Source organism: Hippocampus comes, unplaced genomic scaffold (assembly GCF_001891065.2).
Source record: "Hippocampus comes isolate QL1 unplaced genomic scaffold, H_comes_QL1_v1.1 scaffold132, whole genome shotgun sequence".
NCBI lineage: Eukaryota > Metazoa > Chordata > Actinopteri > Syngnathiformes > Syngnathidae > Hippocampus > Hippocampus comes.
Genome location: NW_017805467.1, coordinates 307,398 through 318,503, shown reverse-complemented (window position 1 = coordinate 318,503; position 11,106 = coordinate 307,398). Strand labels below are relative to the sequence as shown.

The 11,106-nt window shown below is 42.7% G+C and overlaps 1 protein-coding gene across 5 annotated transcripts in view; it reads right to left on the bottom strand.

Annotated features, from left to right (window-relative positions):
* Positions 1 to 1,098: 1,098 nt before the first annotated feature.
* Positions 1,099 to 11,106, bottom strand: part of rubcn (rubicon autophagy regulator) — a 19,615-nt gene continuing 9,607 nt past the window's right edge. For 2 of the 5 annotated variants that reach the window (XM_019875380.1, XM_019875381.1), the window contains 10 exons: positions 10,737 to 10,844; positions 10,067 to 10,141; positions 8,243 to 8,303; positions 7,202 to 7,334; positions 6,962 to 7,107; positions 6,766 to 6,830; positions 6,418 to 6,656; positions 5,554 to 5,615; positions 5,292 to 5,445; positions 2,037 to 4,374 (listed from right to left, as the gene is read on the bottom strand). In XM_019875380.1, coding sequence (XP_019730939.1) covers positions 3,337 to 4,374; positions 5,292 to 5,445; positions 5,554 to 5,615; positions 6,418 to 6,656; positions 6,766 to 6,830; positions 6,962 to 7,107; positions 7,202 to 7,334; positions 8,243 to 8,303; positions 10,067 to 10,141; positions 10,737 to 10,844 — 2,081 coding nt within the window. In that variant the 3' untranslated portion in view covers positions 2,037 to 3,336. Of the gene's footprint in view, positions 1,691 to 2,036; positions 4,375 to 5,291; positions 5,446 to 5,553; positions 5,616 to 6,417; positions 6,657 to 6,765; positions 6,831 to 6,961; positions 7,108 to 7,201; positions 7,335 to 8,242; positions 8,304 to 10,066; positions 10,142 to 10,736; positions 10,845 to 11,106 lie in introns of those variants that run through there. The other 3 variants (XM_019875383.1, XM_019875384.1, XM_019875382.1) reach the window with 3 other exon arrangements.

Genomic DNA, 11,106 nt, shown 5'->3' with positions numbered 1-11,106 from the left:
AATTGATGTGTGTGTGTGTGTGTGTGTGTGTGTGTGTGTGTGTGTGTGTATATACAGTATATATAGCTATAAAGATAGATATATCTATATCTATATATATCTATATACCTATATATAGATATATATACATATACATATACATATATATATATATATATATATATATATATATATATATATATATATAGTGAGGTGCCCATATTTTCTGTTATGGTTTTGATTTACGGAGAAACTGAAAATTTTGAAGAAATAACCCATTGAACAAAAAGCCCTTTTAGGCTTAGATTTGGAGTCAATTGATAACATTGTGCATTTGGGATGGAGAGCATCTACGTGTTGTGCACACCGGTGATGGGAGAGTGAAGATTAATGCTCTGATTAATACCAGAAACTAATCCCATAAGTGATATCCATACTCACTCCCACAAAAAAAAAAAAAAAAAACCACATCAGTGCAATAATTTGGAATTTCTCTGGGAATGTTGATTCAGTGGCATTCGGAGAAAAAGGTAAGTGCTGATTAGGCTTGTGTAAACCTTTGTGCATAAAGTACAGCAGGTAGACATCCACGCTCAATCAAGTCAGTCCAATGATAAAACACACAATGCAAAATGGAATAAAACAATTTCCGAGCTTTGGCCACGCTGCTAGTGTTTGTTTGGACCTAGTTTTAACTCATGTCTGAGCATTGCCTAATGATATGATATTCCCCAAAACCTGCAAGGAGTGTCAGGCATTAAAACAGTAATAATAAAAGGGGGGGGGGGGTTGTCAGCAGACCCACACGCTTTTACTATATCCATTTTAATGTATCTTCGTGCTAAACAAAAGGCTTATTGAGGCAGTCATGTCATGCTGTTTACTGTCATCAGGAACACCCCACAAAAGGATATTTCCTACTTCCAGGCAGTCGAGAATGCAGCAAAGTTCTGTCCAAAATTTTAGCCTTCCCGCGAGTTCTGTTGTGGTTGTACCTTTTCTGTTGGCTTCTCCCCCATCTTTAACAGCAAGCTCTACAGTTAGCTTGGCAAGCTAGCTCTGCCATTCTTTTTGGTCTTGAGGCACAGGTGTTTATGGACTATTTAAAAAAAAAAAAAGACACTTTATAACTTCTTTTAAAAAATAATTCATCAATTTTAAAAGAAAACATCTAATCCAAAATATGCCGAAAGCATGTAAAAGAAAGATTTGTCAGTTAAAAAAAAAAAAAAAAAAGAAATATTAACCCTGGGTTATAAGCTGCGTGCATGTTTTGCTGCAGGGGAAAACAATTAAGTGCTTATGAAACAACAAACAATTGTGGCTGCACAACACCCTGCCTTTCTAGTGGAAGAATTGCGACATCTCACCTGGCATGGCGGCACTCCTCACAAATCTCCTTTTTCACATTGGACACTTTCTCCAGTGTTAAGTGCTAGAGTGAACGGTGCTCGTGACAAATAGCCGTTAGTTTGACAAAGCACATGGCCGGGGGGGTTGAACGGGTGCAATGGAGGCAATACAATCAGTCACATTGTGCTCTTCTGCTACTTCTTGTCTCTGTGGTTTCCCCACTACGTTCCACCGCCCTCATCCTCTTGTTGCTCCATGTTCCTGCGTGCCATCCTCTCTCGGCGCTCAGCCAGCCTCTGACAACGGGGGCAGTCCTTGGTTGCCCTGAAGCAGACGCGGTGGTAACAAGCATGGCAGTCTGGGGGGAGGGGCGAGAAACATCATACAAAAACAAGTTAGATGTAATGCTGTCAAATAACATAACCGTGAAGTCAAAGAGAGCAAACATCGTTCACGCAAAATAACCAGCCCGACCAGTTTTGCCTTGTAGGAACCGTGCCAGCCAATCAGAATGAGAGGCAGACTATAAAAGGTACAAAGGTGAGAAGCAAAGAGGCAGAAGGGAAGAGCAAACGGGAAGGTGAATGTCGTCGACCGCACTTTGAACCAATTCAGACACATCCAGTCCATCCAACCGCGACGCAGCATAAACACAACTTCCACACTTTATGACCAACTACGAGGGACTGAGACAAAACAATGAGTAAAACATTCCAAAAGGTGTTTATTTCATGTTCACGTGGAATGAAACTCAAATAACAGCATGGAAATGTTAAAAGGTGGATGAAAAAAAATGACCACACACACACGTTCAAATAAAAATCAACAAACTGGCTTCAATATCACTGCAATCTGCATGATGGCGACCAAACACGTTAACAGAATAAAAAGTGCAACATGCTGAGAAATGTTCCAAGTGAAATGCAGAACTGCCTGTACAAGCTGTCATTTTTCCACCTCTTCTGTGTCACCGATTTGTTGTTGTTCTGGTCTTCCGATGCGGTCAGCTCGAACAAAGGTTACCTGTTTTTATAGGATTTGAATAAATTTAACAACTGACTCACTTCTCCTGCCCTGTCGTGTTGATAGTTGACGTTGTGGTTTCCATTTAAAAAGCAGGATGTCCGCAGAGCCTGAAAAAGCCTTAAATGTAATCTACCAAAATGAAGTCCTTAGTTCTACTTTAAAATGGTTTTGCCTGAAATGTTCTCAACATAAAATAACCTGCGTTCATTCTGTCGAGCACATACATTTGAACAGTGTGCAGTACAAGCTGCAATCACTGAAGAAATGTTCCCTACTTATTTTATGAAAGAGTGCTCTTACATTTGTTTTGAGGTCTTGGATTCCTTAAACATGCAGCCACCCTAAAAAGGAACAGGCTGAAGGCAGACAGAGCAAAGCAAGAAAGACCAGGACACTGCAGCCTGAGTAAGCCCGACGTCTTCACCTCAAGCTATCCACCACCAAACAAGTGCCAAAAAAATAACCGTCCATAATCTTGCATTCACAAGCCACTTGACCAACAGTGAGAAAGTCCCCAAATACACCAACGTGCTGTGAGTTGGAAGGAAGAAATGGAAAACTACCACATTGGGCTTGAGGGAAGCTCAATCAGAAGAGAGTGACTGAAAGAGTGCAACCTTAAGAATTAAGATTTCAAAGAATTTTCAAGAATGTGTCAAATTGTGGCCTTGCTGGGAATCCAATTCTGTATCCCCTCAAAAAATTCCAAAAAGCCAACTCCATTTACCTTTCAGAAAACAGTTCAGAAAAATTCTGGCCCAACACAGAAAAAGCAAAGACAATAAATAAGAGAACCTTCAGCTTCAGCTTGAGTCAAATGTCCACAATGACTCTCGTTGCTGTTTCAGCAGATCCATTGTCAGAAAATGGAACAGACACTTTACAAAACACCAATTCACCAAATAAAAATCAGTCACTTAAAATTCAGATGGTACATCACCACTCGAGTCTGTTCTTTCTCATCCATGAACGTCGTCTTCATTGGCCCCCATCACCGTCCCTCCCTTGACATGTCTGTCTGCCTCTCGTGATTCTGCGGGCTCGACGAGTCTTTCGAGCTCGCCAGTTCGTTTGGATGGGAGCCGAATCCACTTGCCCATCGTCCGTCACGCTTGGCTCTTGGGAGAAGGCGGCCGACTGTTTCAGGACGTTGGAGACGGCTAATTTCTCCGCTTTTCCCTCGCTCTCCTCCACAGCTTTCCCCTCTCCCACCTCCATGGTGCTGCCTCCGGGCTCAGGCGATATTCTCTCAGGCTCTTCATGTTTTTCTTCCTCCGTTGCTTTTGTTTTGCCGTCCTTGGGGTCTCCTTTAGAGAAGGTCCTGCCGAGACGGCCAAACCATCTTTCTTTCCTCCCTTGACCACCCACCAGTTCCTCTGAACTTTCCTGGCTGCTACACGTCTCACTGTCACTGTCCGTCCTGTCATGCTTGGAGAGGCTCTGCTTCAGTCGCTCTAAGCGGAGAATTTTAAGTAAATTGATTCTTTTTGCATGACCGTCCTCCCCTTCCTCACGCTTTGACCTGTCTTTACTGAAAACCTCATCTCTCTCCTCACTTCCTTTCTCACCGTCCTTCTCTGACTCGCTCCCTGCTGTCACCTCCTGCTCCTCTTCAGTTCCGTGGTGCCAGGTAAAGGCTTTTGTTAATTTGCCAGGCGAGAAGTGGCGAAATAATCCCGCTTTTGCCTTTCTCGCCTGTATATTGTCTGTTGACTTCTCTTGGTCCCCGCTGTCGGTCTCCTCCTCCTCAACCGACTCCAAATCCTCCTCCCCGCCCTCCCCCTCCCGCCGGTCCTTGGAGAGGGCCCTCGCCAGCCTACGAGGTTTGGAGAGCTTCCAGTCTATCCAGATAACGGGAGCTGAGCTCCGGCGAGGGGGCACTCGTAGGCCGCCCAGGCCTGCTACCAGCAGAGAGGGCTCACCTTCGCAGCGCTGGCACTTGCTCAGTTGAAAGGGGAAGATGATGTCTTTCTCGTTGCCACAGAACTCGCACACGAAGCCCTTTGCCTGGCACAACTGGAGAAGATCAACACAGAGATAAGCAAGAGAATTCATACCGCACACCGCTGAGCAAAATGAAGCCCTTCCTATTACTTTGTGACAAGCAGTCCTCGATTTAAGATGGTCTGAACTTAGTTTCAAGCCTCAATGAACTAGTATGCGTTGTAACGGAAGAACACGTTGCGACCATTGGATCATATGTCACACAACAAGGGCTGTCAAGAGCAAGTAATTTTAGAAGCAATTACTCTATCGATCAACTGGATAAAATTTTGAGTGTGCATTCAGGTGTGTACTACAAAAACATCTTTTGTCCCAAAAAAATAATAAAATCACAAGAATCAAGCAATATCGCACGAGAGGGGCCTGAGGTTATACTCACAAACATGTTTTTAAACTTCAAGCATATGCTGCTCAGCAGGAATAAAATGATTAACTCTGAGCTTGTGTTTTGTTTGTTCTTTGGCTTTGTATGACTTATTTGCAGTGCTAATTCTCAAGGAAAAAAAAATCGGCTTCAACATGAGAAGCCCACGTGAACATTGATGTGACAGAACCTTAGTCCTTTATTGTAACTGTTGGGGTTAACTTGTCATTACGTTTGTGTGACAGATGTTAAATGTTACTTGACCAATTGCTATACACTTAAAGATTTTACGGTGGTGACAGAAACAGAATATTTCTAATTCCATTCTTATATCACCTCGCAGGTGTCATTATTTTCCCTTACAAATACGAACTCCAGATTGCCCCATGAAGAGATCTAAATCGATACTCGAGGAAATCTGACACCCGGTTTGGCATTGGGAAGAGACGGGGGCTGACGAGAACAAAGTCAATAACGCCCGTTAAAGTCAGTTATAGTGACAACAAATATTTCAAGTCAATAAATAAGCAGACCGCATTTGGAATAAAAACCAAGTCTCTCTTACCACGCAGCCCGCTACGTGCACAGTGCCGAGTTTTAGCAACTCCTTCATGCGGGGGGCCAGTTCTCCATTGCGCACAGACAAAAGGTCATTTAGGGAAAAAAGGTGCAGGTCCTCAGTCAGGTGACAGGGAAGGAAGTCAAACTGCTCAAGTACCCTGAGAGATGACAAGAATGAACTAACGACATTAGTATTGGTGTGACACCGGAAGTGACATTTTGTACACAGTGGACATGAGGGTGAATATCAAAAACACAAAGCTTACTCCTTTGAAAAGCGACATGTCCTGAAGAGAGTTTTCATATGAAACAGCTGCATTCTCAAAATCTAAAAAAGAAGAATAAAAGGATTTTTTTTAAAGATTTAACACAAAGCAGAGATGAACAAAGCTATTTTGCTTTAAATTATGTTTTAACGACACAGTTGTCGTCTATCGTGTTTAGAATATGGAGGAAATAGGAATTTTATCAATTTTGGAAGAAGGTTAGAACGTAATAAAATGCGGAAAAGGATTACCGGTGGGGCAGGAGACCAAGGCAAAGCAAACATAGGAGCTTTAAACCGTCTACCATTTCTTGGATTTTTCATAAGAGGTACCAAAGATGACAACATCCCATGTTTAGGCTTTGTTCATGTCGACATATACCATATCTTGTCCGCAAAGCCACCAACAATAGAACAAACTACATTTGAGCAAGTGTGGCTTCCAAACCATCCTGTTCTCAACCAGTTGTCATGCTAGTTATCCGCTAACTTGTTTTCCAGGTTTTGTCATGTGACGTTGCCCAGATAGTGGGTACTTCCCAACGTACTGTATGAAATACCTTATCTCCACATCCCATTTCATTCAATGACATTACACTACAGAACCTATTTTGTACATCACTTAGCCTCTTGGTGTTCACCACGCGGCAGCAAGCCCGCAGCAATGACATGTATAACGCCTTCTCAGCATCGTCTTAACTGCTGCCGTGAATGGCATGTGAATGGTTTCATTCATTCTGCTTTCCCCGTAATCACGAGCTATGCGGATTCCATGACACAATTAGCATCTTCCTCACTCACTGCTGTTTGTGTCACATTTTGAACTTGTTGTGAAGAGGATTTCCATGACATTATAATGGCTCACCCTGACAGATTCCAAAGCCTTAACTTTCTTGTAAAGGCCACTGTTGATATCATTTGGGTTGAAGAGGGGGTCTCCAGCAATCTTGGTCAGCAAATCACGGGCAAAGTTGCTCACGTAGTATTTGCTGAAATCCCACTTCATCAGAATTCGACCGGGAACCACTACTTGCGCATTCTCGTGGCAGCACTGGCAGAAGTAACGACCAAGGTACTCGCAGTAACGCAGTCTCTTAATATAGTCTGCGCCACAAAGGATGAAAGGGTCGTTATAGAAATGTGTCAGCATGGCTTTTGTACCAATGATAAAGGGCGCCATAAGTGTTGAAAGAGCTGTGGGAGCATATTGCACCTGGGTCAATGCGAGTACCGCAGCCGGCACAGCGGTAATTCTGTTTCGCCACAACGATCTTCCTCCTGATTGAAGAAACATGAAATCAGTTCAGTTTTCTTCTTGAACAACAAGCAGAAAATGTGTTTCCTTTAATATGAAGGCAGTGACAAAGAACGCAAAATGTAGACAAAACAAAACGCTGGTGCTCACGTACTTGGGTGGAGGGTGAATATTGAAGATGATTTGTGGTCGGGGCGGCGCCCATTCCAGGTTCCCTCGTACCCGAATCCTTAGCTTATAGATGTCTGCATGCTCTCCGTCATCAGGAGAGATGGGAAGAGAATCTGGGATGGGCAGCAGCTGAGAAAGGGCCGACAAACCGAGTTATGACTTTAGTTGCAGCGGCAGCAATGTTGTAGTGTGCACAGGGCACCGCATGAGCAGGAAGACATACTTTCTGTGGCGCGTCATGTTCTGGAACCAGCCAGTCAAGCTCAGAGGCGGCAGGCAGCTGCATGCCTTCAAACTGTCTGAGCAAACCCATGGCGACCGACTCGGCTGAGTTGGATTGAAGGAAGGAGGTGGAACTGAAGGAGAATCACAGAATTGATGCAGGAACAAACAAATAAATTACTACGCACTAGTAGGAGTGTACCGATACAAATACCACTTCCTAAGAATTTACTTATGTGTTTATCACTTCCTGTACGGTATTTAAGATGACTATGCTTAAATTGACACACATTACAACAGCACAGGTGCAAAGACGTGTTTTGTTCATTTGTCTGACAATGTGTCATTTAATCTGGTAACGTAGTCCGGCAGAGCTTAATCAGTGGTTTCATTTTATTAATCACTAAATCAGCAACTGATGATGAAATCCACTGCCAACACTTTTAATTAGAAGGTTTTATCGATTTACTGTGACAGCCATAGTGATGAACCTTTTACGTATTGCTCTCTCGTGTTCAGACTGAGACACAACTTAACTAAAAAGCCTCGTGTTGCAGTCTATTTAAAGGACATCCAATTGGATGTAAAAATGTCAGTCATGAGTCAGTGTTATTCTAAAGTGCTATATTTGAGTGAAACACACCATCTTCATGTTTCGGAACAATATTTGATTGAAACAAAACACCATTGCATGACATAATGGTAAAAGTAAGTATCCCTACTCATCCTCTGTTACAAAAAAAAGTGGAATTGGCGCTTTCCTATTAAACAGATGATTTAACTTCCCCAGCATCATTATTAGGTACGCCTGCACAACCTAATGAGGTGCAATGCAAGAACTGCATAAAAAAATTCGGAATGTTCACTTGTCATCAGAGACATTCATTTCATAGTATGTTTATTAATGTACTTTGCAATGCTGTAGAACTAAACTGTGTTAGGGCATTTAGATTGGGGTTACCTTGTGGATTTTGTTAAATTGTGCAGGTGAACCGAAATAGAGTGAGCTACAATAATGTAAAGCAAAAAAATTTTCGCTTACATGGACTCTGAGCTCAGAAAAGACTTGTTGCTGGAGCTTACGCTGCGCTTTATATCTGCTTCTGGAACATAGGACAACATTACAAATGAGAACTTTGTCATATCAGGAGAACAAACCTTGCTATGCTATAAAAGTATCTGCAAGTACTCAGTGGATGATATTTCACCACGTATCACACATAACACTACTCATTACTAAAGCTAAGCAGCACAGCTTTTTTAAAATAATTTTTTAAAATCGAAACTGAGGATTGTGTATTATTTGGCAAAGCATAAGATCACCAACAAAAATTAGGATTAAACAGGGCTGTGAAATGAGGAAGAGAAAATCCGAGGAAAGTTAAGGGCGCCCGCGTTAAGTTTTTGTCAGCTTTGCCGAGTTGCAGTCAAAACATGTTCTACGCTCAGCTGGCGTAAAACCCCGGGTGTCCGGCTGTATTGAGCCGCAGTGTAGGAGGCATGGTCGCCGCACAAGGCTATTAAAGCCAAGTAGACCCCTACCCCTAACCCCCAATGATTTTTAATGTAAAAATAGAGGTTTTGTGAAAATCCTATTTTTAACAACAGAATTCGCGGAATTCCGCGAACCCGCAGAAATTTCACAGCCCTGATTAAATTATATAATTAGTTATTTCAACTAAGAAAAACTTTACAAATTAGTTATTAGAATTGAGACATACAGGACAGGGAATCCTCAGTTTGCGAAGGGTTGAAATAGTCCAGTCATGCGGCACAAGAAGGAGCGCTCAGTTATAGCTGTACTTATATGTTGTGATTTCGATTTGTTTTTAATATTTTTATGGCCACCAACTCGTCCATTTTCTAATCTGTTTATCCTCATGAGGGTCGGGGGCGTGCTGGAGCCGATCCCAGCTGTCTTCAGGCAGTACGCAGGGTACCCCCTGAACTGGTTGCCAGCTAATCACAGTTCACACACAGACGAACAACCATTCACGCTCACAATCATACCTAGGGGCAATTTAGAGTGTTCCATCAACCTGCAATGCATGTTTTTGGAATATGGGAGGAAACCAGAGTACCCAGAGCACACCCACGCAGGCACGGGGGAGAACATGCAAACTCCACGCAGGAAGGCTGGAGTCGGAATCGAACCCTGAACCCCTGCACTGTGAGGTCAAGGTGCCGCCCTGTTTATGGCCAGTTTACTGTTAATTATGACTTGACACGAGTGTTAGCACAATGAAGTGATATACCATGGCCCATTCTGATTTGCTTTCAAACTTTGCACCACAGAACAGAACTTCATCGCAAACCAAGGATCCCTTGTACTGGTTTATTTTTCTGAAGTGCTACTAAAAGGGTCACAAAAATCTTCATTTCACTATTGTCACTCAAAGAAAAAAGCAGTTCGAATTCAGGTGGATAAAAGGAAGGAATGGTAATGACGTAATAACGACTAAAAGTATGACAGCTACTGAAAGCCCAACAAAGAAAATGAGGACACACAAGAGGATTGATGGCAGCTATACAGATGGGTCTTACTAACCAGTCCCCCCCCACAGACATCAACACCGTCCAAAAACACCACAGTACTGACCAACAATCACCGGCACAAAACCTTGCCATCTTGACTCCAAATTGAAAAGAAACATCTCTTTGCATTCTTCTGTGGCACAAAACATGCAACATGACCACAAAAGCAGATTTGACTTTGATTTGACTCAGACAATTATGAATATCTTTGAAGTAAGCGATGGGAACCAGTTCATCAGGACAGCCTATGAGACAGAATTTCTCAGTTTGGAGTCAAGAAGCGTGTTTCCTTTTCGGAGGAACCCCGCCCCTCTGAACAGCCAGCAGATACCTGAGAAGAGGGAGGCAAGTGACAAGGAGAGGCCGTTCTGAGACACCGCCAGCAGGGACTGACCCTCACAGCCATCTGAGAGACAAAAACTAACACTCAGCACCGCAGTCACCACACATCACCAACATTTCAAACACAAACACCGCTTACACTGCATGCAAAAACGCACACACACATTCATTGTCACCCAGGCCCCAAGACGCACAAAATATGAAGCACATGTCACAAGACTACATCATACAAAAGACACATACATGCACACAAGAAGTCACCAGCGCGTGCTGTTTACAAGCAAAACAAAGCAAGTCCATACATATCCATGACGTGCTTGAAACTCGGAACGCCAAACAACATCATTAGCAATCTTCAAATTACACATCAGAACCCAAAATGTGATTCTTATTCAGAGCAAAATACACATCATAAAATGCAATTTTTTGCATCGTTGTAATGGCCCAATAATTCCTAGATAGGGACTGGTAAAACATGACAAAAACAGAAACGCTTCAACTCAGCTATTCTGCAACCTTCACATTTATGTGCGGTCAGTGTATAACAGTGACAGGTTTAGTTAGCAGAATGAAGACAATGCGATGACGTGGTTATTTATGAATGTGGACCCAGAGCTTCCCTCTTCATTGAGTCAATTCAATTCCGTCCATCTTCGTACCTCGTAATTCACATTCCTCCACCTCCTCTGCAGAGTCAGAATCGGATAGGCCGTGATGGGAGTCCTGGGAGCTCCTCCGTGAACCGCTGCTATCAGTTGAATGGAAAACTGAAAAACCAACAGAAGTAGATTGATATGCAGTACATGAATCCAGTGGACCCCTGCATACCGGCGGTTTGGCAAACGCGGATTCACCCGGTTGCGGAATTCTTTCCTTTTATATATTTATGTGAAGGGGGGTAAGCAACCTGGTTTTCACGGAAAACACTTATTGGAAGTATATCCCCGCTTATTTAAAAAAAAAAAAAAAAATTAAAAAAAAAAAAAAAAAAAAAAAAAAAAAAAATCCCCAAAAAAATTAAAAACACCC